The following is a 27,737-nucleotide window of genomic DNA, read 5'->3' as shown; positions in this document are numbered from 1 at the left end:
AGAGTTAAAAATGAACATTGTGTGTGACATTGAAATGTCCTAGCAAGAAAAATGACAGGATCAGCCATTTCAGCAACTGACGAAAACAAATGACAAAGCCCCCGAGCAGATGTAGAAATTATGACTCTTGCCCATCGGGAAATCGACTCCTGTTCATTTCCAAGTTCCCTGCCAAGACTCAATGCTACTTGAAGGATAACTTTGGTGTTTTATACGTTTTTCTTATTGTCGACAGGCATCAAAAAAAAGATAAGAACTAGTATTGTTTATGTACTCCAAAAGCCTGATTTAGCTATTTTCTCGGTGCTATAGAATCTCGCTATTATCCCAAAATTAATCAAAACACATAACTGACTCACACTACTATACAGCATGCTGTATTTGTGCAGCATAAAAAATGTCAGTACTATTTGGAAAACGCTTCACAGCCTAATAACAGTAATCATTTTCGCAGTTGGAGAGTCTGTAAAGTGCATAGTCAGATGCATGTCTCTTTTCTTAGCTTATTGTGTCCATATGTTTACTTTGGCCTACATTTCCCTTAAAAATGTACATGTCTTCAACCCATCAAGCATGAATATATTGTACTTTATGCACTCGTCAGCCACTAATTTAGTTATAGCTTGCTAGCACTTGATTGGACCATCTTTTGCGTTCAGAACCATTTCAGTTCTTCGTGACACAAATTCAATAAGGAAACCTTACTCAGAGATTTTGGTCCATATTGACATGATAGCGTCAAACAGTTGCTGCAGATTTGTCAGCTGCTGACTAACCCATGATGTGAATCTCCTGTTCCACCACATCCCAAAGGTGCCCTATTAGATTCAGGTCTGGTAACTGTGAAGGTCATTTGAGGCCTAGAGTGAACTTACTCCCTTGTTCAAGAAGCCAGTTTGAGATGATTTGAGCTTTTTCACATGGGGCATTAACCTGCTGGAAGCAGCCATTGGAAGATGGGTACACTATGGTCATAGAGGAATGGAGTTGGTCAGCAGGCTGTGGTATTTAAAGGATGCTCAGCTTGTACTAAGTGGTCCGGAGTCTTCTAAGAAATGTCTCCTACACCTTTAGACCACCATCACTAGTCTGAACCAGTGACAGAAGGCAGGATGGATCTAGGTTTTCATATAGATTGTGCTAAATTCTGACTCTACCAGGCAACATTTTTCCAGTCGTCTATTTTGGAAATTCAAATTGTAGCCTCAGTTTCCTGTACTTAGATGACAGGAGTACGGACTTCTGCTTCAGGGTTTAACATGTTTTGTGTTCTACTGCATACCTTGGTTGTAACAAGTGGTTATTTAAGTCATTGTTACCTTCCTGTCACCTCGAAGCAGTCTGGCCATTCTTCCCTGACTTCTGGCATTAACAAGGCATTTTTGCTCAAAGAACTGCCACTTACTGGATGCTTTTTCAGTTTTTTTCTTTTTCTGTAAATCCTAGTGATGGTGAGCAGTTTCAAAAATCGCACACCTACTGAAACCAGTTGCTTCAGTCCTCTTTCTGCCCTACCCTGATGGTTTGAACTTCAGCAGGTTGTCTTGACCACATCTAAATGTCTAAATGGGACGGAGAGATTTCGCAGGTCTTTCCTCCCCACTGCTGTCAGACTCTACAATAAAGACTTTTGCAGCTGATCAAACACACAAACCCACACATGTGCAATAAGACTGCTATATGTGCAATTCTTCTTCGAAGTTTTGTTTTTGTATTTTCCTACTCAGTTGTATATAGTATTTGTATTTCTATTTTATTCTATTGTATATATTATTCTATTCTATTTTATTCTATTGTACATAGTATTTTATTTTATTTTATTTTATTGCATTCCAGTGTTTTCTAATTTCTGCTACATAACTTTGCACTTTTGCTGTAACAAAACAAATTTCCCACCTGTGGGACTAATAAAGGCCATCTTATCTTAAATACAATGAGTTGCAGCAATCCAAGTCAGGCTGCTTAGATATTTGTATTTACAAGCAGGTGAATGAGTGCACCAAAAAAGTGGTGATGTGGTGAGGTAATACAGTCATGCTGATAGAGAGAGCATTCAGGAAACTGTTTAAACTTGCATTATTCTGTCTTTTTTGATAAGACGGCTCTTACCAGTCCAAATGGAGCTTTGAGCGACTGTTGGTGCAACTTCACTCAGTGCCTCAATAATTCCCTAAACACAGCCCCAAGTTGGACATTATTATTTTCATTTGAACTGTTTGGTCACTTTGTTAACCACATGTTAAAAGGCAAGCATGAGTCACATGCAAAAAGCTTTCCCTCCAGTTTTTGTTTACTAGGGTGATGATTCCCACACCCTGTGGCGTGATGGAAGCACCAAATTCTACTTTACTATGACTTTGATGACTTACAAGAGCCTCACAAGAACTACACTTTGGACACTGTGTTTGTAGTAGATTCAGATGTAGTAGAGCTCAATGGAAACCATCATTAAGCTAAGAAATGTCAAGAAGGAAAATTTATAACGATCGGTGCTAAGAGGATCAGAGTTCACTTTGTGAAGTGTCAGGGATTTGTAATATCCAGCAGTCCATTTTCTTATTCATATTAGGAGGTTATCCAAGCTGTCATATGGTCACCAGTTAATCACAGCGTAAACACAGAGAGACAGACATTCACACCTAATAATGGCCGCTGTAGCTTATGTAAACTGCAGCAAGCGCCAAAAGAAACATCACAACCGCTGGCACGCGCTGTGCTTTGATGTCGTTTTGGCTTGTTGTGCATCTCTCGATTTTTGTTACTTTGGTACGCTCAGCCAGGTTGGAGACATGAGTGTACGAGTGGGTTGGTCTTTGGTTTCATTTCAGTGATCAATGTTGAAGCGCAAAAATCCCCAGATTGAAGAGAGAGAGATGCAGCAACAACTTGAAAAGTGAAATATTCTGGAGAAACCTTTGAAACGCTTAAGTTAATGATATCAAGTGTATCTACAGAGTATCTCTCTTAGAAGAGCCACTGTAAAAGAGAAAACATACGCACAAAATAAACTGAATATAACACCAAGGCGCAGATCCGCAGCTTTGATTTACTTGGCGCCATAGAAGGCATCATGCTGCTGTTAGGTTGTCTTGCTGTAGGTATGATATTCCTTTTGTTGCCAATAAAGTATGTTATTGTCAGAGGAAGTTGGATGGAGAGCTAGTTGCAGTGAATCAGTATTTTAAGCTTCTCTTTTAAAGCTGTGACAGCACTTAACCACAAATCTGTCAAATTACCAGTGCACAGGGTGTATTTAGGGGGGTCTACAGGGCCTTGTGTACGGCAGGCAGGCAGGAAGGCAGGCCGGCGCGCGCCTGTGTGCGCTCGCTAAAAAAGGAAGTAACAGTTTAACTGCTATATTGATCTCAAGAGTGCTAAGGGGTTTAGGCGCCAGTCCAAGGAAAATAGGGGGTAAAAGAAAGCGGTGTGGGGCTCGTCCCTGGTTTTAGCACGCTCGGCTTTTCTCCCCAGCCACGCTTCATTCAATGGTAAAGATCTGTGGCTGCCCATTGAAGTTGTACAACTGGTGCATTGAGTACTGTATGGCTCTGTGCACTCTGCAGTGCTCTATTGATTGATGTGTGAAGAGGGATTAGTAGGTGGGAGGGAGCTGAGGGAAGGGAGATGCTGGGTGGGAATGAGCGATCAGAGGCAGAATTGTGGATGCAGCATGTGTACAATAAAAAGGGGCAGATGTCACATCTTTGGTGAGGCCAAGCTAGACACCCGGGGGTGATGACCTGCTTTTCTGTACATGTTGATGGTTTGCATGCTTGCGAGTTCAAGCACTGTTAGCAATTGCATATGTGTCGGAATATATGTGGTCCCTGCAAGAGCAGAAAAATACATGACCTTGAATGACGAGCAGCTAAAAGTCCATCCAGTCCTCTCGATGCCTGAGAATGTGCTTACTAGAGCACTTAATGTCAAAATAAGCTTCAGTCACGTAAACACTCATTTTAGTCATTCCACTGCGTTGCTTCAGCAGGAAAAAACATATTTGGTCTGAAAGGGGAAAAAATGACATTACCAGACAGATTCAAAACAATTCATTCACCGTGACTTCCCTGACATTTCTTAGATTTCCTGTCAAGTGGAATCCCGCCGACATCCATTTTGCTTCACCAGCAATTGTGAAAAGCAAGCGACCTGCATATCCATCTTGTTGTGCTGTTTGAGTGAGGGATCCAGGTGGTTTCTCACTGCTTGCCCATCACTCTCTCTCTGCTCTCCTGTTGCTCGGTCCCTGACAGGTGGTGCTGAGGGTGGAAACAGCCAGGAGGGGAGTCAGGGATTTCATTGATAGGGTGTAGACGGTTTGAATGAGCAGTGAAGTGAAGGAGAAGAGGACAAGGAGGAAGTGGGTAGGAAAGGGGTTAGTGGTTGGGGAGCTCCAAAGAGGTGGACATGAGGTTGGATTCGGGCCGTCCAGAGTTAATGGGATCAGACGAGGTAGAGAAAGGGATATCGGTGCTGGTTAATGTTTAATCCCCCCCATCCCCAACCCCTTGTCTCTTCCCTGCATCTGATAATCCTTGGGCTGCCTCTCTTCATCATCAAGGTGTCGAAGGGAAGTGCCTCTGTAAATATTTAATTGGCTGCAGCATGCCGGTGTTAATTATGCGGGTGTGTTTTTCCTTTGCTTTGCTCTCTGCCCCAGCATTTCTGACTGTGTCCTTGCACTTTTCTCCCCTTTCATATTAATATTTCCCTATTGCTCCCGCTTTTATGGTTACTACTAAGGCCAATACTGGTATTATCACGCAAAACTACTGTTACAAAACTGCTATATCTGCTTCTCTTGATGTAGTTACTGTCAGTACATGCTGTAATTCTGTATTCCACTACAGCTTTTCCTCTTTCTCAGTAACTTTCTTTCACCTCGCCCCGGTTATCAGTCTTCAGCTTTCCCCTTCCACCTTGTGCTATACCTCTCTCCTTCTCTTTTCAATTTCAAAACCACAGCAGCCCCCTTTAAAATGGATTATTGTTATGGGTTTCATTATAGCCTCTGCTGTTATCCGTCTTGACGCCAATCATGCTTTCAGAAGTAGCTTTCCCTCCTCTCTGTGTTTATTTGATCGTCAAGGGCAATGCGAAATAGATGAACAGCACAAAGACAGCCTTTCAAGGACTTTGCAGGCTAAAGTTGTACAGCTCAATAGGGCTATACTCATAAGTGTCTGCCAGTAGCAAGTGCAATTACAAACAGGCGCATGTAAAAGTCAAGAGAATACAAATCACATAATAGATGTCTCGTGGGTACTGAGCAAGCAGCCTTGCAATGCTTTTACAGACAAAAAGGCACAATGTAGGGGAGCACAGAGACAAAAACACCGGACCACAAGTGGAGGGAATTATGACCATGTCTACATATGGGCAGCAACAGATAAAGTGTTATCCACAGATGAGCAAAAGAGGTTTCTGCTTCTGCAGGGTGTATAAAAACAGAATTGAGTAGCAATGCAGTAGTATTGTGTAATCCCCTAGGCATCCCCGTACAATTTTATTCTCTTAAAATGTCAAATCCAGACTTGAGGCTCAATGCTATGTGCAGACAAAGGCTTAAGGGGGTCATCTGGACAGGATTCAAGGATGCATTTGTGTCTATGCATGTGCATGGATGATTCTGGAGGAAGGAGGTTCCATTTGTGTGCTAAGCAGGTCGTAGCAAGGACGAGAGATACCAGTAGGCATGACAAGACTGTATCTGGCGTTGACAGCAGGGAGCAGGGAAATTCAATATGCCGGTGGCCACACCAACACCAGGGCTGGCTCTGTTCTTTATTATTCATTCTCATCAATGTTTTTCCCCATCCTTGTTTCAGTGTAGTAAAACAAAGTGAAGATAAAATATTTGTGTGTGTGTATGTTAGGTAAGCTAGGTGGCTGATCGTTCAAGATTCCCCGTTGGCAAGCACACTTCTTAGCTGGGTGTCAAGATTTCTGAATCATCCAGGTGGGTGCAGTTTATCATCCTATATGCTGAGAGCCCCAGGAGGGAGAAGAGAAAATGGAGGATTTGAGTTAGGGATCAATAAAGCTGAATGCAACAGAGAAATCGAAAGTGACGTCTGAAGATTCTGTTTTGGCCATGAAACAGCACAATAGTGGTTCCACACAGGCCTCATTATTGTTTTGTTTGGCCGCGTCTGTTGTGTTTGACCAGCGACATTTGAATTAATAGCCTGAAAGGGGTAAACACCATGGTGGGAGACACAGGCTGTCATTCAGTAAGTTGATGTTTACATTTTGTTTTACACACAACACTCCCAGTTCACACTGCGGAGCCACTCTTTTTGTTCCTTCGTCAGTAGAAGCAGGTACTGACTAATTTCCATCAGAAAACATTGTTTTATCGGGTAGTTTCGACACCTGTACTGCTGCGTGTAGGTCACAAATTCAGATCAGGTAATGCATGTTTGTGTTCATGACTGGATGACTTGGATGGTCATTTCAAAAAAGGAGTACAGTGAACCCAAAGCACATATATTTCTATTAACAAATTAGGGCTGCAACAAACGTTTATTTTGATAGTCGACAGTGTCACCGATTATTTTTCTGATTAGTCAACCAATCAGATCATGCATCCATGTGCATGTGTGAAAACTATAACTTTAATCTCAGCCAAACTGATTTACTCAGGAACAAATAAAATACTGAAAAAAGCCAAACAATAACATTTTTAAGTTATCTAAGTGACTTATATATCATGTTTAACCTGAGTAGCGAAAGACCACGGGTGGTCTGAAAACGATTTGCCACGAGTCCAGTGTTTTCACAGGCTCTAGTGAGCCTTGACCTCCCGGTCAGCTCGTCTCCGAAAACGTCGGAACACTTTTGCAAATATGTGATGTCTTGATAAACCGAGCAGATATTTGAAGTTTACACAGCTACATTCTCGCCTGAAAATATCTTAAAAGTTTATTTTGTGACCCAGAAAGAGTAGTAAGAGTAATATTAAAACTAAGTAGCTGCCACCATTGTTGGAAATTGTAATTGGCTGGGCCGCGCTATGAATTCTGGGATAGGCTGGGCCACGAAGGATACACCCATCCTTCAAATCTGGGGAAAAGAAGGACACATTTGTCGGAGTCTTCGCTGTCGCTGTCAGTCGCTGTCATGTAATCAGCCTATAAATGCAGCCTCCGAACGATGCGGACCCTGAATTTGGACACAGCTACGATACCGAAGACTGCTCCTTCTTCTTCTTCTTTGGTGTTTAACGGCAGCTGGCACCCTTGTAGAATCATTGCTGCCATCTTCTGTTTCAGTCCGTTATTACACTCTTAAATCCTACTGCTTTTTCCTGCGTCCTTCAGGACCTTATAAATCTTCAAACGATGTGTCAGCTATTAAATTAGTCATCAACGATGACGTAATAGTGACTAGTCGACTAATCAGCCGCCCTATTACACACACACACACACACATATATATATATATATAAATGCATGTTGACGTCATTGTTTCCACCTGTTTTCTTCACCTTTCCTTACAAAACACCTATGTAATTTTGGGCATATGGCCCATCCCTGTGGACTTGGTTTGTATGCTTTGTCGTTTGTATTTTTATCAACACAGAGTCGTCCACCTGTCAGGCTCATAATATTATGACTGCTTTTTACACAATGCTTTTCAGGAAAGTGTATGGTCCCCGCACTGCTCCGAGGGCACCTTTGTCTCAGGACAGAAGTGTTTTCTCAAATACAAATGCTGGTCCCGTTGCATTGATGCATTCGAAGTGACAGGGGTCAAAAAGGGTTATACAGTGGTGAGCGTGTGCTTGAGTCAGGTAGATATTATGCTAAATGTTTGTGTAAGTGTGTTCCTCTGTGTCATTTTTTTGACTCCCGTGTGCCTACATGAAGTCACATTTGTATTTTCCTCAGGGAATGCGAAGGGAATCTTTTCTATTTTTGTTGTCACGGTGGCCTCCTTTATCTCGATGGGTTTGGTTCATAGAAGAGCGTGTGGGTGTACTCCCAGACTTGCTCGTCTGTGATTTGTCCTGTGATTCACTGTGGGAGAGGAAGCGTGTGGTGAATGTGTTGACCTGGTTATCATGTTTTGCGGCGCTTAGGAGCGCAGGCAGGGTGATACAGGTTTTAGAATGCAAGGTGCCAATCGAGCTGTGAAAATGGGAATTGAGTAGGGAAATGGGAATAGCTCCCTGCTGGTTTGTAACCTTCGCAATGTTGTGTGGAGCATTCAGCGTATGCACACATCTTTTATTCAATCAATGTGAGTGCATGTGTGTGCTGCATGCGTGTCTCTGTGCTTACATTATTTGATAGAGTACGCCTTTTCTCTGCGTGTGCGTCTGTAATTGTGTCTGTGGGGTAGCGTATTCATGACATCATGTCACACAACAGAATTGAATTAACCTAAATATAGTCTAGTGGGTAGAGAGTATAGAGCACTTGAAAGGGAACAGCTGAAGGCTTGAGCTGAGGACCATCTAAGTCTTAGATGGAAAGCATAAGCACTGCAACGGTATGCAATATTACTCCAGAGTAAAAACCACAGACAGCTTTTAAACACTGGACATGATGGCTAATGCGCTACGCCCCTCCTTTAAGCTGTTCTGAGAGGAAGGGAGAGATGAAGCCAGTTCTGGGATCCTTGGCCAGCCTAGATAGCGTAGCAGCAGCACCCATTAATGCGATTACAGCTTTTAGTGGGAGATTTTCAGGGCCAGTTTTATTCTGAGACGTCATTAGTTTATCCTCCTTTCTTGTTCCCTGTCGGTGTGTCAGCAAACAAATATACACATTCACATCGAGGAGCAACCTAAACCTAGACACTCTGATTGCTTATACGCAAAATGAGCCGCATATGCACTGGTTCACATGCATGTAACCAACGCATGACTTAATGAACACACATGCGTGATTATAGCCTATATTTGCCATTGTGCAGCCACACAAGTCATTCCACACTTATATTTACAAAAAGTCCATAGAGAACAGGCACAATTAGTCTTTATTTAAGAGATGATAAATTAGTCTGTAGTGTAGTTAGCACAACTTTCTGCTATGCAGTTTGAAAACCTTTTGATTAGCGGTCCAACATGTGCATTATAATTCAGAAACCTTTGTCATTATTCTTTGTAATCAAAACATGATTTCACAAAGACCCTCCTTTAATTTAAAACTCCCATTTCCCATTTATTTAGTGGTGCACTGCCATTCATTTTGGGTCTCATCTTTTCAAAAATTCTTATGCGGCATGCTTAACATGTCTTGGAATTTGTGTGGCTGCTTAACAAACCGTGAGGTTCTTCTTAGCAACTCAGTGCAGCAGGTTCATTTCATAAAGTCACCATTTATTAAACCTCAAGGCTAGACAGCAGCAAAAGCCTATATTGAGGTCATCTTTCAGGCAGTGGGAAGAAAAGATTGTCAGAGATGGAGGGAGGACACAAGCCGCGATATCTAGTGTCATGCTGTGTTTTGGCAGAGTTTAGATGGACAGAGCCAGGCGTCTTACTGGGGAGCGGCTTGCCTCAGTAGGCAATATCACTGCCAGCATATAAGGTCTTTGAGTGCGGTCCAAAAAAGTTTGCGAAATGACTTCAAACTGTTTACTTTTTTTTCTTCGTACCTGCGTGTGTCGGACACTCAGGTAAGCACTCAGGTGCTCTCAGGATTTGTGTCTGTTCTTGTGTCAGTTTGTAATATATGTTTGTGCTTTTGCAAGCATGTGCCTCTTTTCTGTGTGGGTGTGTGTGTGTGTATTGGTAGGCAGGATGAGCATCCCTTCTGTTACCGTTGCTGTCCCTTCATTTCACGCTCTGGCAGCTCCGCGTGAATCCTCTTCCCTTTGCTCATTATCAGTGCTGTTCAATGAACGAGCAGCCCACCAGAATGCGGGGTAAAACCAAATCATTATTCAAGTATGGGGGTCAGTGCAGACATTGTGACTCTTTTGTTTAGTATATTTATTACTTTCCCTTCAGAGCAAGCAGGATGCAGGACACATCTCTGGCCTGAATGATTTTGTGAGGTGGTCGATCTTTAAGTATCTTACCTGAGATAGATGAACACTAGTGGAGTGTCTGGTGTTTTTATTGGATGCTGATTGCACTCTTCTCTCATTTTTCTTGGCAGGGTCCAGCGTGCACGGAGCAGAATTCGGGCACCTGCCGGACAACATTACAGTGCTGGAAGGCGAAAGCGTTACTTTGAGGTAACTCTTGATCCTACACCTGCACCGACTGATTACATGAAAAACATGTTTGCCTTTCCACCACCTGTCACACTGGTATAACTGCCAATGCTCTGTCACATAACTTCAATTAGGCATCCTATCCTGTGCCATATCTTCCATCTCTGTTTATTGTAGCTAACTGACTAATATCTGTCAAATGTCACTGGAGTCATCCAGTCTTTCTGCAGTCATATTTTCTTTTAACTTAGATGTAACAATAATGAAGTCCAGTCCTGCTCGGTTGGTGGACCGTCTCAGCATCCAACCACAACTACCTAGCTGTGAGTGATAAATCAGAAATCACAGCTTTTCCCTGCTCCCAACCAAGCAAAAAAAAAAAAAAACAGCCAACTTGCTTTTTTTTTCTCCTTGCATAGATGTGACCTAGCTTGGCAGTACACTCAGCAGTGCTAGAAAAATAGTGCCCAAAAGAAGTCAACATTACTTCCATCACCTTTAAACCTACATATCTCCAACAGCTCTGAGCAAATTCTCAAGTTCCCTTTTCCTTTAAAAGAAGACTGGCCTTCCACTAAGATCAAAGCTATTATTCTGAAGCCAAGTACATTCTGTCAATTTTCATTAACATGAAAATGTCTCTCTAAAAAATTTAAATTAAAAACGCTGGAAACTCCATTCTTTTCAGGAAATTTAACTTTAATGGTTCTATTAATAAATGAAGTAATGTGTATGGGATTGTTTTGACCCCCCCTCCTTTTATTTCCTTCATATTTTTCTTTTACGTTAGCCTTTCTTGTATTTCTTTTAAAAGATAAGATAAGATAAGATAACCTTTATTAGTCCCACACGTGGGAAATTTGTTTTGTCACAACAGGAAGTGGACAGTGCAAAAGTTATGAAGCAAAAATTAGAATAAAATAGAATAAGAATAAATACAGTACACAACTGTACAGAATAGAATAAAATAAAATACTATATACAGTAGAATAAAATAGAATAAAATATACAATGAGATAAAAATAGAGTACAAATGCTATATACAATTGAGTAAAAATACAACGATGCCAGAAAAGATTATTGCACATTAGTGTTATTGCACATTTGTGGATGTGTGTGTTTGATCAGTTAAAGTCTTTATTGTGGAGACTTTATTGCTAAATGGTCTTTAGCAAAAAGGTCTTTTATAGTATTTCTTTAGATATTGGCTGCTTTTTTACAGTTCTTGTACTTTAACATTTTCAAAGAAATATTTTATTGTTTGTTTGTTTTTAATGTATTTATATATTTATTGTATATTTATTTGTTAAGTCAGTTAATGACCTATGAATCAGTTATCTGTAGAAGAAGAACCTACCTCAAGGGATAAACCAGTATTGTGTCTTTACAGGACAACAAAGAACCAATTTTGAGTCACTTTGTTACTAGCAGCCTGTTGCAAAAACACATAATTTGTTCTCATTTCTTAGTTGAAACTATGAAAAATGCCACAGAAAGCAGAGTTTGACAGGCGTAAAATAGTTTTTTTGCACCAACAAAGTGATTCTCACAGAGCTATTAGCCAAACAATATGACATATCTCAGCCTAGTGTGCAGTGTGTCTTTAAAAAATTAAGGAAACTGAACGAGTAGAGGACAGAAGAAGAAGTGGCAGGCCTAAAATACTATCTGCAGCAGATAACCAGTATCTGAAAGTCATGTCCTTAAGAAATTAGAACAAATTCTGCAAAAACCTGACACAGGACCTGAGAGATGCATTTGGCAACTGGTTGATCCATCTACTGTTCACTGAAGCCTCATCAAAAATGGTCTCAGTGGAAAGGTGGCTGCCAAAAAGCTATTCTTAAGGAATGGAAACAAGGGGAAAAGAGAAACATCTGAGGTGTGCCAAATTACTCAAGAACTGGACTGAAAATAAGTGGCAACAGGTTTGACGGAGTGATAAATCCAGATTTGAAATTTTTTGGTTCAAGTTACTGTTAATATGTACAGAGGAGGTGAGGAGAGAGATACAGCGATGAATGTTGAAAGCCATCTGTAAAACACAGTGGATGCTCAGTCATAGTTTGGGGCTACATTTCAGTCAGTGGTGTTGGGTATCATGTCAAAATTGATGGAATTATAAACTCCCAAGAGCCCAGACCTTAACATTATATTTCATTTCACTGCAGTATGGGATCATCTTGACACAGTGCGGAACAAAAGACAGCCAACAGCCAAAGAAGAGTTTTGGAAAGTCCTTCAAGAAGCCTGGTGAACTATTCCTGAAGACTAGTTAAAGAAATTACTTGAAAGCTTGCCTAAGAGACTTCAGGATGTGTTAAAGAATAAAGGTGGTCATACCAAATATTGACTTTCAAGCTCATTAGAAGTTCCTTATACAGTATACTGTATTTCCATTTATATTTTCACGTTTCCCATTGTCTTAGAAAACTATAAACAAATGAGGGGTGGCTCAAGACCTTTGGCTTATTCTAACAGATAACATGCAAACTCTAAAATCTCTGCTCTCAGTCACACTGTGCAGTAGTGTGGCTTTACGAGAATCATCTTATTTCTATCTCGCAACTCCGTTACATATTCCATATGTACGATGAATGACTCCACCCTTTGTCATGGTGCGTGGATACTTCTTTAAGACACTCCAGCTAGGCTAGCCAGAGTGTCTTACATATAAAACACAGCTTACGTATAAAATAGCTGTGTTCAGCGCCCTCCTTTCGAACCCCTGGACAACACTGACCTAAAATGGCTGTCCCTGAAAATGGTCTTCTTGCTGGCCCAACCCAGCATTCCTGCCGAAGGCCCTGTCCAAATTCCACCTGTCCCAGTCAGTTGAGCTATGAAGGCAGCTTAGTGCCAGGCTGCCATGTACTCTGTCCGTGCTTTGGCTGTGTGCGTCAGGCATACCCGGCTTCCACTCCAGGATCCTGTGCAGACCCCTGTCTAATTCCTGGTTGTCCCACTGCATCATGGAGGCTATTCGGCTATTCGGCAGGCGTATGCCTCTCCAGGGGTGGCGAAGTGCCAGGCTCTCAGCGATTTGTGCAGTGGCAATGTGGTCATCTGGATTGACCTTTGCTAGGTTTTACCGCCTGAATGTGACAGCCAGCCCGTGTTTCGAGGAGTGTGACTGGATATCCCTCTGTGACAACCTTTGTCTACACGATCATCCGGTAGAGCGGCTTGCTCCATTGCGATCCTTGCATCTCGCAGGACTCGCTGATGCAGACTGATGCCTTCCCCACACCAGCTCAGGCTTTGCGTCTAGAGGGGGCTTGACTGGTTTGGCGTATAAATATGTATATTTGTAAATAGTTTGTTTGCAACACCTCGGTGATTGGGTGTGGGTTGCACTGTCACTTCACAGGGTATCTTAGAGAGTTACCCCATACATGGGGAATAATGGAGCTGAGAGATAGTCTTGACATGATAAAGAACGTTTGGTTATTTTGTAATGTTGGTTCTCTGAATGAGAGACTGTCCAACCTCAGGCTGCTTGGAGACACGTTCTGATTATACCGTCACTGGTTTCATGTCTGCACAGCTGTTTTATATGTAAGCTGTGGGCCGTGGCTGGCCTAGCCGGAGTGTCTTAAAGAAGTATCAACGTGCCAAGGCTAGGGGCCGAGGTAATTCCCTGTACATATGGAATATGTAAGGAAGTGGAGAAATAGCCTCTCAATCAGAGAACCAAGGTTTCAAAGTAACCAAATGGTCCCACTGTTAATTAGAGTGTGATTTTAGAGCGGTTTAAAAGCTTCGACAGTGGGGCTGTGAAGGCATGTTTCTTACTGAAATGTGTGTGCAAGTTTAGTCTGTGCCGGTCAGCAAATACCTGTCATACAAAAGACTAAAGAGCTTTATAAATAAACTACATTTTAATGTAAAATCACTTGTGCCCAAGTGGCACAAATACTTGTGTTATGCTTGAGACAATGCTGTTTTGTTGGCTTTGATGCGGGCCATTAAGATGAGGCGCATTTGATGCTATTATGGTGCTCATTTCCTCTGGGCTTGCAGTCCTCTAGCAACATCATCAGTGCAGAAGTGATTAATTTTAAAAATAGATTAATAGAGCATTTGTACACAGATAATGAATTTTTATGATGTATTCTTTCTCAATTCAAGCACACAATGCACAAACAGAAAACTAAGCATAATTTAATCTTAATTATTAAAGAGTATTCTCTTCCTTTATTCCTCTACCTGCTAAGAACACGAACATTCGCACATGCCTTCTAGGGCATTTGTTAATAGCTTTCAGGTTTACCTGTTTTATGTTTTTTTTTCTATTATGGTGCTACTATTGCTGGCCTGGCAAGTGATCTAAGATTTACATTAGTTAAAATTTATCCAGATCAAGTCAGTTAAACATAAAGACAACAGTTGAAGTTGGGTAAGGACATCTAGTGGCCAAGCCAGGAATTAAAGTCTCACCTTTGGCACCTTACACTTCTTCTGCACCATGCCTCAGACTTTGGAAACAGCAGATTTCAGCCACTTTTACTCAAACATGCCAACAGGCTTACATCAAGACTTAAAGTGTGCGTATCTTGACTATTCAAAGTTTTCTTCCAGAGAAAAACAATGTAACTAAACTGTAGCTAATAATTTACAACCGCTTTTTGTAGTAATGTGTTGCTAACAAGCTGCTTTATTTATAACCCCAATAAATGTTAAAGAGTTTACAGACAAATCCAATAAAAGTACAAGTAAAAGAAGCCTGTGGTATTGAATGGAGAGACATAACAAATACAGTTACATGGCCTAGGGTTACTGAATGGATTGATGAGTATGATAATGAGGTGACTCATAGGCTATAGCCTTGGCAGTCACAGTCTTTCCACCTAATTGAACAATCAACGCTCACTATCATTATGAAAACACCAGAAGAGGTACTATTTTAGGAGACTGCTGTTTCTATTACTAAAACTCAAAGAATGAAGCACACATTCAGCTGTAATGTGCAGGCTGCTCTGGTGGCTCGTCGATGCTTAACACTGTACTAAAAGAAAGGATATGCCTAATATGGTCATCAGGGGCATAACTCTTTGAGCACATAAGTCCCACCCATCTCCTATTTGAACCGTTTGCAAGGGGCAGCCAGTCAGAAGAAATGGGTTTAAAGGGAGGAGAACATGAGCTAAAACAACTCTGTTTACAAGGATGAAGTGAAGGGCAGCAGCCAGAGCAGATAAGTAAGGATCTGTTATAGTCCAGGATTAAACATGTGGAGCTTGAAATGAGCATGTGTTTTATTTAGATAGATATATGTGTGTGTGTGTGTGTGTGTGTGTGTGTGTGTGTGTGTGTGTGTGTGTGTGTGTGTGTGTGTTATTTATATATTTACCAGCTTTCACCTACACCAGTGAAATATTTCAGCAGGTTTAAATACCCGGGATCAGCCATCCAAGGCAAGTGACAGTGGACAAGAGAGGTGAAGAAGAGAGTGCAGGCAAGGTGGAGTGGGTGGAGACAAATGTCTTGGTGATTTGTGACAGAAGCATAGCAGCAAAAGCGAAAGGGACGGTTTACAAGCTGGTAGTCAGACTTGCTATGATGTATGGTTTGGAGACGGTGCCACTTACAAAAAGACAGGAGGCCAAGCTGGAGGTGGCAGAGCTGAAGATGTTAAAAATTTTCGTTAAGCGTGACCAGGATGGACAGGGTTAGAAATGGGTACATCAAAAGGACAGCTTGGGTTGAGCAGTTTGGAAACAAAGCATCCCAGAAGCAAGGCTGAGATGGTTTGGACATGTGCAGGGGAGAGATAGTGGATGAGACAAACAATCCTGAATATGGAGCTGCCAGGCAGGAAAAAAGAGCACGACCACAGAGAACGTTCATGGATGTTTTGAAGGAGGACGTGCGGACGGCTGGTGTGATGGAAGAGGATGTTAGGGGTAGGGTGAGATGGAGCTGATTCGCTGTGGTGACCCCTAAAGAGAGCAGCCGAGAGAAGAAGAAGATATACTGTTTATATTACACTTGTTAATTACTTCCTGTTTTCCCCGCAGATGCCGTATTGACGAGGAGGTGACCCACAAGGCCTGGCTGAACCGCTCTAATATCCTTTTCACGGGGACAGATAAGTGGTCGCTGGATAGGCGTGTGACGCTGGTCAATAGCAACAACAGCGACTTCTCCATTCATATTGACAAGGTGCAAGTAACCGACGAGGGGCCCTACACCTGCACCTTCCAGGCCAATAACAAGCCGCGCATCGTCCACGTCTACCTCATTGTTCAAGGTCAGCAGCTGGGTTCAGTCAGAACAGGAATCTATTATAAGTGGCTGTTTATTGCATCTGGTACTCTTGGATAATTTCCCTAATATATCCAGTGTGCAGATTTGATTGCCAATGATGCCGCAAAAAAGTATATATTACACCCATGGTACTGTAAACTGCCCTGGATCTGATTAAAAAGTTTAATTAGGCTTTTTGCTATTCATCCAAACGTAGTGCTGTCAAGAGGGTGTGATTGAAGTCTGACTTCCATGGAAGCAATTAAGATGGTTTCTATGGCAGTGTGTGTCAGCATTAGTCTTCTGTAAAATCATGATTGAATGTATACCTAAATTCTATGATAGACAACTTAGTCGTTAATGTTTATGATGTCTTGGTGTTTAAGGTATTTATATTTATATGAATGTGAAATTACTCGTGTCTTCAAAGCTCAGCTGGCCTGCGTATGTGTGTGTGTGGCTACAGTGAAGGAAAACTGGTGCAGTGACAGATGAGCCCATTTGTTATTTTCATGTGGGCTGTTAAGATTACTTGTCTTTATAAACAGAAAGTTAGGCAGATCAGATGGATGAGCCTGTATGTTGAGTAGATGAGGTACGCAGTAGGCTGTCCAAGTGCCTGACTAAATAACTGACAGTACTGGACCTCGACTGGAGCTCAGTCATCAAGTCAGCAGCTAAGTGAGTGAGTGTGTGACTGATCCTTAGTGACATGATGTATCGATGCAGGACTGCCTGGAGGATGGATCTAAGACCTTTTCCCCCTGCATGTGTCAGTTTTTATGCATATTTTGGGGCTACGGAGTGCAAAATGTAGCCATACATCACCAGCAGATTGAGACCAAAAACTTTTAATAGGATATATTAGGTAAAAATTACAGGGATAAAAACATGAGGTCTGGCTCAAAGCTCACAGGTGGCAGAGACAATGTCATCTGCTTTGCTGGAGATTTCTCATCACACTGCAGCCAAGCTAACACTCTTGTCTGCAGGGTCCAAAGCTTGGCACAGATGACCATATATACCCAATTAAATGCTCAATTCCAAGTCGCCCACATTTCCCACCCTTGCTTGATAACACACAAAATAATTACACCCTCAAGTCAGTGTATCAAGCAGGAGCAGCTTTACCACCACTCCAATCTGTACTTTATTGCTGCAAGTATTCAGCTCCACCAAGATAGAGAAAAGTATCTTCGGTAGATGTCTCACAAAAAAGCAATCTCAGGGCCAGGCTCATTAAAAACAATGATAATGGGCTATTTAAATTCAAGGGCCACCTCGTTATCAAACTAACTACATGCACAGCATCCCCAACACTTTGAGTTAGGGCCAAAATGGTTTTCAGGGGTGGTCATACTCACTGAAACAGTAGAAGTAAAAATTCCTCCAATACCACTTCTGCAAGTCCCCTTTCTTTTTCAAGACAAAACTAGAGTCAGTGTCAAGAGATGGAAATGGTAATATCCATTTGCAGGAATTTAGGATTGCTGCAAATGGAATGAAGGAAGAATATTGTTGCACAGTTCAGTAAACACTCAAGCATAGATCATTAATCAGCGGATTGCGTGTCTGTCTAAGCTGCAGAGATTTGCATCATATGTTAAACACCTTAATAGGATGTAAAGCTGTACCTTATCAATAATGTATGCAATATCATTTTGATTTCGAGGTCATATTTTAATGGTGCGATCCTGTTTTTCAGTGCCAGCCAGAATCGTCAACATCTCAAAAAATGTGTCAGTGAACGAGGGAGAGAACGTAAACCTCTATTGTCTGGCAGTCGGCCGGCCTGAGCCCACTGTCACCTGGAAAGAACAGAAATGTAAGCTACCCCTTCGTGCTTGCTTGCCTTAACATACAGAGATCTCGTGTTCACAGCTTCACCTTTATCTCCCTGTCTTTACATTCATCCCTGACACCCATTCGCCTGTTAAAGCCTTTTTTTTCCTCCCAGCCTATAAGCTTATCAGCATTCAGCTCATGTTCACGTCTTTATCCCTGGCTTCTGTGTCATCATTCTTAAACCCAGCTGTTTAGTTTGTCCCCATCTTAAATTCATACTCCCGCATTTCCCCATGTCCCAATGTTTTGTCCCAAATAACCACACATTATACGTAATTATCCCCACCGCGCCGCCCGTAATCATCAGCATCTGTCTTCATCCACCCTGTCAACCAGCATCGTGATGCCAACAGCCACTTTTGGCACCAAATCAGCTATTTTAAACCTCTTCTGGTGTGAGGAATTGGAGCTTGTTCAGGGTGGTCAGGAAGCGCATCTTGATAGATGAAGTGAGTCAGTCCATTTGATCTAATCAGCGCAGCATTATTCCATGTTAGCTCCCGTCTTCGTCATCGCTGATGTCCAAAGTCAAGCAAATAACCTTTACGTGGTCTCTAGAGATTGAAGAGTTCATTTTTTGGTCTTTTACTTTTCTGCCAAATTGTAATTTGTAGTTTCTGTCTCATCTGTTTGACACATAAAGAAAATTGCTATGTACTGAGTATACCACTGTGGTATGACTCAGAGTTTCAGCTGTTTGTTTTCAGAGAAAAGGTTGGGATGTTAATTTATTTTCTTGCTGTTTCTGTTTTGTGGGATAAACTGGAAGCTTAAGAGCTCTCTGACAATGGGTGAATTATCAGAATTGAACTTTCTTGTTTATAATATCACCATGTGTGCTAGAAAGTTTCATAATATCCTTTGCAACTGACAGATGAATATAATAGGAAGCTACAAAGCAATAAGGATCATTATTTTACAGTTTTTCTTTTTTTATTGTTGGTTTCAGCACTTTTTTGCAGACTTTTTTTTTCACACAACAGAATTGGCTAACTTGTAGCCTGACTACAGCAGTAGCAACACAGATCAAATGCAGTAGCAAGCAGCAGTAATAAATAGGTCAGTGTGAACAACTACTCAACACGATGTAATTATACTGCCGATAAATGCACAACCTACTGTAGTGCTGCACTTACAGACAGCTTTGGGCTTACTCAGAGGCCTGTTCCTTCTCTCTTTCTGTTTGTGCCTGGGTTATCATGCTGTGAACAGTATGTCCTTCGCTGTACAGTTAGTGCCTATGAACCTACACAGTACACTACAGTACCTCAGGGAGGGACAAACCCAGGAGTGATCACACACACCCACAGACACACAAAAATATAGAGGAGAAAAGGAAAGCATGCATGAATGCACACCTGCAGCAAACACGCACACAACCTCACATCACAAACTCTGTGCAGTCGTCCTCTCTTGAAAGTCTACAGCATTTCTCCTCTCTCAGCAATAATCCTCCCTCTCTAACCACCCCACCAAGTCAAACTGCTTCCCCACCCCCCTATAACCCCTCTGCTTGCAGAGAAAGAGATAGGGCCCACATTGCTATTCCGTAGGAGTCTCTGCAACCAAGCCATCAGTTGCAGAGGACCAGGGGTGGTAGAGAAAGGGGGGGTCGAGCCCAAAGAAACAGCAAGAAGCTGCCGGCCATCTGTCCCCATTACTCAGAGACTGCATAGAGAAACTGCAGGGAGGGGCGGTGAGAAGAGGAGTTGAAAGTTGAGCAGAAAATGCGTATGCAGTACACCAAGACGTGGTAGAATAGGAGGAGGAGAACCACCCGAAAGGTGAGGGGGATATGCTAAAAGTCTTTGACCCCTTTGCGTCCTGTCTGCAGCTACCAGACTCCTTATTCACATACAGATAGTAATACCGCTCGGCACTGTTATTTGCAGGCGCCGCCTCCTTCATCTTCACCAGAAGCACAGATACAATCTGTTGCACCCATTCACTCTCTCTGGCATCCATCAGTTGACCCACACAGAGGCATACAGGCATTTTGTCTTATCCAGTTAAATACACCAGCACAGCCCAGGCTTATCATTTGACGTACCATCCATTAAACCCTGCAGTAACACAGTCTTAGAATAGATGCTTATGGCTGTGGAAGGAAGGTGATATTCTTTTGGTGCAAACTAAAACTCTCTGACAGGATGATAAGTATAATGGTTGCGTATGCTTATAGAATATATAAATAGGTTAGTTACAGTTGATGGCAGTAGATTGGGCTTTGATATTTCTGGTAGGTGTTCTATGGGCTGTGATGCTAAACTCAACAGCAGTGCCATTATAATTAAAATATGGTTTGTTTGGCTCTAATTCAGTTCAAAGGCTGGCAACAGGAAGGCAGTAAGCAGAGGGAAACAAATCCAAATGGGCGACAGGCTTAAACACGACATGGGCACAATAAAGGATAGATGACTAGATGATAGATGACTGTCAGATGACCTGTGTATGTTGGCAAGAGCACTGAATACTGAGTACAATTTATCATGCACAGGTAATTTGGGAATAAGGAGCATGTGTGCAGGTGGGTGGGGAAATTAGGTAACTGGAAAGGAGGAAAGAAGTATGATGGCTTCCAGTCAACAGGTGGTCAAACAGTGTTCCCAGAAACACCTTTATTTTTTCAACTGTGAAGTGTTTCCACTAAGCACATATGTCGATCACTGTGCTTTCATAAACAAATGTCAGAGATGTTTATGGACTGGCGTTAACGTGCAAGACTTGGACTGTGTTATATCTTGATTTAACAATCTGTTAATGTATTTCCTCAAATTATAATGCTATGAGCACATTTGTTCATTCTAAACACAGTAAAACTTTAAAAACTGCTCCCAAATATTTAATGATTCCCCCAAAAGACCTGGGAACTGTGAAATGTAGCAAATGTTAATAGGTTGTCCTTTGTTTTTACATCCCACGATCAAAAAGGAGCTTGAAATTTAAGTCCAGCAACATTTGACAGATCCGAAGTGCAGGAAAAAACACGGGAAAAACAATTTGAAGTGTTCTTGAGGAATTTTAGTCATACACGTGTAAAGCACTGGGGTGCACTGGCCTTGAAATTCTACTGTATCATTTAGATAATGACACATATTACAGCTGCTGTATGCTACCAGAATGACTGGTTTTATCATTTGTTAGACTGCCCACCCATCTCTGTTTTAACCTCACATCAGACCACTCTGCCTTGACTGTAGTTTTTGTAATGGAAATGGATAAGAGGAGCCGAGAAATCAAGTGCCCTGATAGTCTAGTCAAGCTCAAAGTGCTGCCGGGGAAATAGAGCACGGTTTCACTGTTGCGGGCCAGAACTCTTGATCCTTTTCCCCCCTCTTATTCACAAACCCCGTCTCTTCCAAGGTGCAATCCAACTATCTCTGGTGGTCAGGAGTCAGGCTCCTTCAAAAGCCATAAGTGGTTCATGGAGCTGTATTTTACAGACCATTGTGGGAGTGCCAAGGGCCGGCTCCGCTCAGATATGATCTCCCACCAAAGTGGAGAGAGGTGTGCAATACAGGTCCAGAGATCTCAGGGGATGGAGAGGGAGGGGGATAAAGGGAGAGTGCAAGGACTGCTTTGCGATATTACATCATACATAGATGCTATGGATGAAAAGTCCATGAAAAAAACCTAATATCAAATAACCAACCTGACATCTGTCACTGTTTCTCTCGTTATGTTGCCATTTCTCTCCTTTTTTCTTTATCTGTACATCTGTGTATCTCTTTCAGTCTCTTACACGGTATCGCTGTCAAATTACCACACTCTGTGCCTGTAATTCTCACTTTATAACTCGATTGCTCTCGGGTTTTTCTATTCTTTGCTTTGTCCTTTTGATTTCTTTCGTCACCTGTAACAGCCTCGTGTGTAATTTCTCCAGTGTTAGTTGTCTGATTCTATCTCTTCTCCTTCTTCCCTCTACGCTGCCACGGCTCCCTCCTCCTTGCAAAGCTGGGTGCTCTGCCTGCTTGACAGAGATGTCACAAGAGAGCAATATTTATTAGACTAATCGAATGAGTGAATAACATCGCACCCACCCCACCCCATCAACCACGGCTCACCCGGGTGGCACAAGCAGCCATCACGGCGGTTGTCGCTCGCTGCTCAGCCTCTGCTGCAGCAGCTGCAAATAATCGTCTCCAGCTCAGTAGCCGCACTAATAATCCTCCAGTATAATCTTCAATTAGAACCGCCACGCTAATCTCTGACAGGAATAATCGTGGCGTTTAGCGTCTTTTTTATGTGTGCGTGTTTGCGTTGGTGTTCCTCTCAAACGTACTCAGGAGCTGTTTGTGTGTTTGTTAAGGGAAGTAAAGGTCTGCTGATTGACAGTGGCTTGGTTTGTGTGTTTTGGGAACTGGGTGGGGGCTTTGAAAGGGGAAAGTGTGCAGCAATTTAAGAGCTGGATTTCCTTGTTAGTGGTGAGATTATATATTATGTCGTGTTCCACAGTCTGACTTCTTTAATGGGGTAAAGGCACAAAAAAAAATAGGCCTAATGGTTTCGGAGGCTGCGAGACAGCTGGCTGCTGTGCTTACAGGAGGAGGGGGTGCACACTCGCTATCATTCTTCTTCTCCTTGCACTCTTTTTCTCTTGCTCTCTTTTCCACTGTCGAACCAATAACACCTACAGCATCCATTCCCTCACATGAAGGAGCAATAACTTGTAGCCTGTCCCCTCGACTCTCCCCTCTGAAGAGATTCTGTGGCTGTTTTGTCGCCCAAGGAAAAAGACAGAAAGTGTGAGACTGACTAATTTGTTTTTTTGTTCACCTGGGAGTTTGTCAACATCAAATAACCGCCAAATATTCTGCTCGCCGCCTAATGTGGTGAATGAGCAGTCACCCCCCCAGTGTGTCCAACGCTTAGAAAGCAAAGCTTACAATTTCCCCCGACACTATAAAAGTAGTAAAAGAGTCACTGCTGTCACATTGTGTTTACTTACTTTGCATGTGCGAAAACATCAACTGAAGAAACGAGCATTTGGGCCATGAGATAAAAATTGAATTATAATATTTTTTTCTTAATTATACACACCTTAATACTCATAAGTATCATCATGCACTGTATTGTGGCATTGTTAACTATTTAAGGTTTTTCTATAATCCAAATTAATATTTCTAAATTGCGATAAACAATAAATACATGAGGAAGTTGCCATTTGAGTATTGATAATAAAAGAATGTACATTCAGCTGTTCCTTTATTTGCCATGGGGTCAGATTTCACACCAGGTGCCCTTCCTGATACAGACCTCCCATTTATCCAAGCTTGGGCCCAGCACTTGGTTTTGACCCCCTGAGGCTGTGTTTGTGTCTCATCTTGGTCTCAAACTGTGAGTCTTTCACATGTAGGGCAAATGTGTTAACCACAACTTAAGTAGTAACCAAGGTCAGCCCAACTTCAGTTCTTGAAAATGTTCTTGAATAATGCATTATATGTTGTCATCTAATATGTGCATCTTGGCCTCTTAAATGACATTAGCCACAATAAGCCGTACCTCAGCTAAAAAAGCTTAAATCTGTTGCGTGCATCACCTTGCATATGATTTTTAGCGACCTTTGACTTCTACCTTATGCCAATAGATGGGACGTTGCGTGAGGGGGAGTTCCTGGAGATCACAGAGATCACAAGGCAGCAGGCGCAGGACTACGAATGTATCACCAACAATGGTGTGGCCCCTCCGGACCAGCGTAAGGTCATAGTCACAGTCAACTGTAAGTATCCCACCTGTGCGCTGCACGAAATGAACTCCATGTCCACAGTGATGTATTAATAATATATGTTAATGATTCCTTTAGATGCTTTATTATGTATACATTTTAAATTTGTTCTCTGCAGGTGCTTTTTAACCTTGTGGGCAGACCTGCCTTTTTGGTTGAAGTGAAGCTAAATGTATACACATTACTCATTCCAGTCTCTCTCTTTGTGTTTTCTCCTATCCTTCTCTACCAGACCCTCCCATGATCACAGACATGAAAAACATGCCAGCCCATTTGGGGAAGACAGCCATCTTGCGCTGTGAAGCCATGGCAGTCCCACCAGCCTCCTTTGAGTGGTACAGGGATGATCATAGGTGAGAACACTGTCAATTTGGGTGCCAATTTGTCTGCTATGAAGCCTTCTGAATCTTTGAGTTATAACATTTGGTACTGTTCTGCTTACACGGAATAGGCAGACTGGGCGAAGATCACGTATACGCTGGTTGAGGCAGGTGTACCTGTTTGAAGCCTGATATTTGCTCGCCAAATCAGCATTCCATTTAATATCACAGTGAATTACAGGTGCGCCCTGCTTATCAAGCTAGAAAGACATCGCTAGCGTTGGCTGCAAATGCCCGAGGGGAACTCCAGCTCTCATGCAGATTTAGTCATGTCCTGTTTCAAAACCTAAGCCCACACACGAGTGGGTAAACTCATGATTGCTCATCTCCATCTTTTACATACAATCTATGGTCCACACTTAAAATATCCTTTTTTTATATATATACATGAGTTGAAGCTTTATAGAAAATGCTTTTCCCCAAGTTAAGAAAACAACTTGCAGGTGTCATTAACTCATGTTTTTGTTTTGTGGCATTGATTTGATTGGTTGACATCTCAGTGCAGCGCCACAAAAGTAACAGTTTGTCTGGTTAGAGGGAGTAATTATAAGCCACAGCCAAACCACTGTTTTTTTTAACCATCTGTCGATAAACAGTAACAAAAAAATGCAATAATTAAAATGTGACTTGAGGATTATTAAAATCCATCCAGTGCGCAGCAGGTTAGAGAAGAGGGGGGAGAAAGAAAACAGATTTAGCCATTTAAAACTCAATAACGTATTCATCTTCTTTTGCATTTTTGTTTTAAAACCTCCAGAACAAGGAAACATTATTCATAAAATTTGGGTAATTTTGTGTCTTTATTCTCATAAGAGAATGGTCCAAATTGAACATTTTCAAACAGAGAATTCATTTTTCAGTCATTTACTGTAGATGTGGTTTTGGCTGCTGCTGATGTACCTAACCTCTGACATTAGTATATATCTGAGATAATCATGTATATATTGCCATCTCCGGAGAAATATTAGCTTGTTGGCAACATATTTCCTCTATATTACAGACACATAAACTGCCCCTCCAAGTTTGTAAAAGGTCCCAGAGAGCGTAGAGGAGTCAGGGTGATTTGGCATCAGGCGAAGCACGACACAGAAGTACTTAGACAAGGCTTTGCTAGCCAGAGAGAGTTGTTAATAGAGTATAATAGGCCCCAATTGGAGGTATCAGTTATTTATGGACTGAGACTACAAGGTGAGACAGAACATAGAGATGAGGGCTATTTTGCACGTTCTTCTCTCTGAGTTAAAAGTTTCTTGTTCACACTGACTCAAGTGTGATGTTATTTTCTGTCACCAATTTTCTTGTCTTTCCTTTCTACTTTCTCCCTTTGCTTTTGTTACTGCACGACGGCTACCCAGGCCGGTAGAGAGTGACAACACCCTAAGGATCAAAAACGAGAAGACACGCTCGCTGTTGCTATTCACCAATGTGACAGAGAAACATTTTGGCAACTACACCTGCTTTGCCTCAAACCGTCTGGGGGCTTCCAACGCCAGTATGCTGCTGTTTAGTAAGTTATCACACACGACTAACTAAATGCAGGGGCTTCAGCACACAGCAGGGTATATGTATGCAAAGCCGAGATTTCAAAAATACACTTACGTTTGACATCAATCATCGTGCAAGACTTGAAACAGACATGGCCCACTACCACAAAATTATATGCAATGACATACTGTTTTTCCCTCTTCGCCCGCTCTGTTTACGCTCTGCACCCAGCACAGCATTTTCACAGCCTTTTCCTGCCTCCCTCTTCCCATTTTCGTTATTCTCCGCCCCATTAAAGCTTTGCTTGCGTATATTACCATCTCTCTCTTCCCCCAGTTCCTTCAAACTCTCCGTCTCTCGTCCGTACACATTCCCGTCTGCACGCACACACACAGACTGTCGCTCGACTCTGTCCCGTTACCCAAGAAGTTGTCATTTCTCTCGGAGCCCAGTTCACATTAACCGTCCCCAATGAGCGATTTCCTACCCTTCCATTTCCCGACACCCCCCCCACCCCACCCCCCCCCCTTTGGTGCATTCAGCATTACCATCTTAAGTGAGTCCTTCATCTATCCCCTTTCTTCTTTCATTCCTGTGCCCATTATCTCGGCCAGTCTCCCTTCAATGACTCACTCCTCCGTCAGACCCATATATCTTCCTGCTCTCTTTTTCCACCACCGCTGCCACTTCTGTCAGCCTATCTCTCCATCATCTGTCCTTCTGCCTCCTTTTTCCTTCCTAATCTCCTCCTGCCATCATTAGAACACAACAAACTCCTTTCTGTTCTGGACCGGGCACAGAAAATCGCAGCATAATCGGATACCTTTGTGGCATTTCTATTCATACCCTGTCCCTCACTGTCATTGCCTTCCCTGACTTTCTTTCCCTGCTTTCATACTGATTGTTTCAGCATTTAAAGGTGCCACATGCAGCATTTTAACATCAACAACCACTGTAACATCAAAATTGGCATATTATCATAATTACCCCCTACCAATGAGTCCATTACTGAGACCATTGGCAGTCTGTACTAGGTTTCACTTCACACTGATACTTTATAAGCCACCAGGTTAGATTTTTGAAACCTAGTAGACTACATAAAAGCACAAAATAGAAGAAGAGAGGAGGTTAATTAAGGGTTCTTACAGTTGCCCATTCAAGCATTATGCAATGCCTTACTGCAAGTACCATATTCTTGATGGTATGCTGAGTTACATTGAATAAGCTGCTGTATTAACTTTTATTTTACTTTCTTCATGACTGTTCCTAAACTCTTTTAATAAGGTTATGCTGTATCTATAGTGGTTCAGGGTGTAAGCTCCATAGATCCATCTCTAAAATAGGACTACACATCCCATCTCAGGCCCACCTTATCATAAACAACACATGTGCCTAGCAGCACAGAGATGATACCTGTGGATGGAATCTGACTCTACTAAATTATAAATCAAAACACACCCTGGAGGACCAACAACAGAACTCCTGCTTTCCCTGTACTATTAATCCAGTTTTGGGTTATCACTCTAGCATTTAATGGCTTTGCAACTTCAGATGAACCACTTTAACTTTCTTAAGTTTCACAATAGCTTTTTTTTCCCCTTGCTTTTAACACACAGGTGTAAAAAAGAATAATTTATCTGGGTCACACGCTGTGTGGGTTTCCAGCGCCAGCAGTGTTGCACTGTTTCGCTGTTTGACAGGCTAAATGGAGTGAAGCGTGATGAATGTTATTTACATTTAATATGTCAACCCTGAACATGTTTGATGCAAGCTTTTCATGGGTTGTAACTTGACACTGAGTATATTTGTGTTGCTAAATTAAGAAATTTAATAATTTAGACCTCATGGTGATTATTTGGATATGTCAAACTGGTAATATTAAT

General features: G+C 42.0%; 1 protein-coding gene across 1 annotated transcript in view; it reads left to right on the top strand.

Annotated features, from left to right (window-relative positions):
* Nucleotides 1–27,737, top strand: part of iglon5 (IgLON family member 5) — a 110,453-nt gene that overhangs the window by 74,399 nt on the left and 8,317 nt on the right. The window contains exons 2-7 of the mRNA XM_031740717.2: nt 10,113–10,191; nt 16,191–16,423; nt 18,125–18,244; nt 23,852–23,983; nt 24,222–24,342; nt 25,725–25,876. Of these exons, the coding sequence (XP_031596577.1) occupies nt 10,113–10,191; nt 16,191–16,423; nt 18,125–18,244; nt 23,852–23,983; nt 24,222–24,342; nt 25,725–25,876 (837 nt within the window). The remainder of the gene's footprint in view (nt 1–10,112; nt 10,192–16,190; nt 16,424–18,124; nt 18,245–23,851; nt 23,984–24,221; nt 24,343–25,724; nt 25,877–27,737) is intronic.

The sequence above is a fragment of the Oreochromis aureus genome, linkage group 11, assembly GCF_013358895.1.
Source record: "Oreochromis aureus strain Israel breed Guangdong linkage group 11, ZZ_aureus, whole genome shotgun sequence".
NCBI lineage: Eukaryota > Metazoa > Chordata > Actinopteri > Cichliformes > Cichlidae > Oreochromis > Oreochromis aureus.
This window is presented reverse-complemented; position numbering and strand designations above follow the sequence as displayed.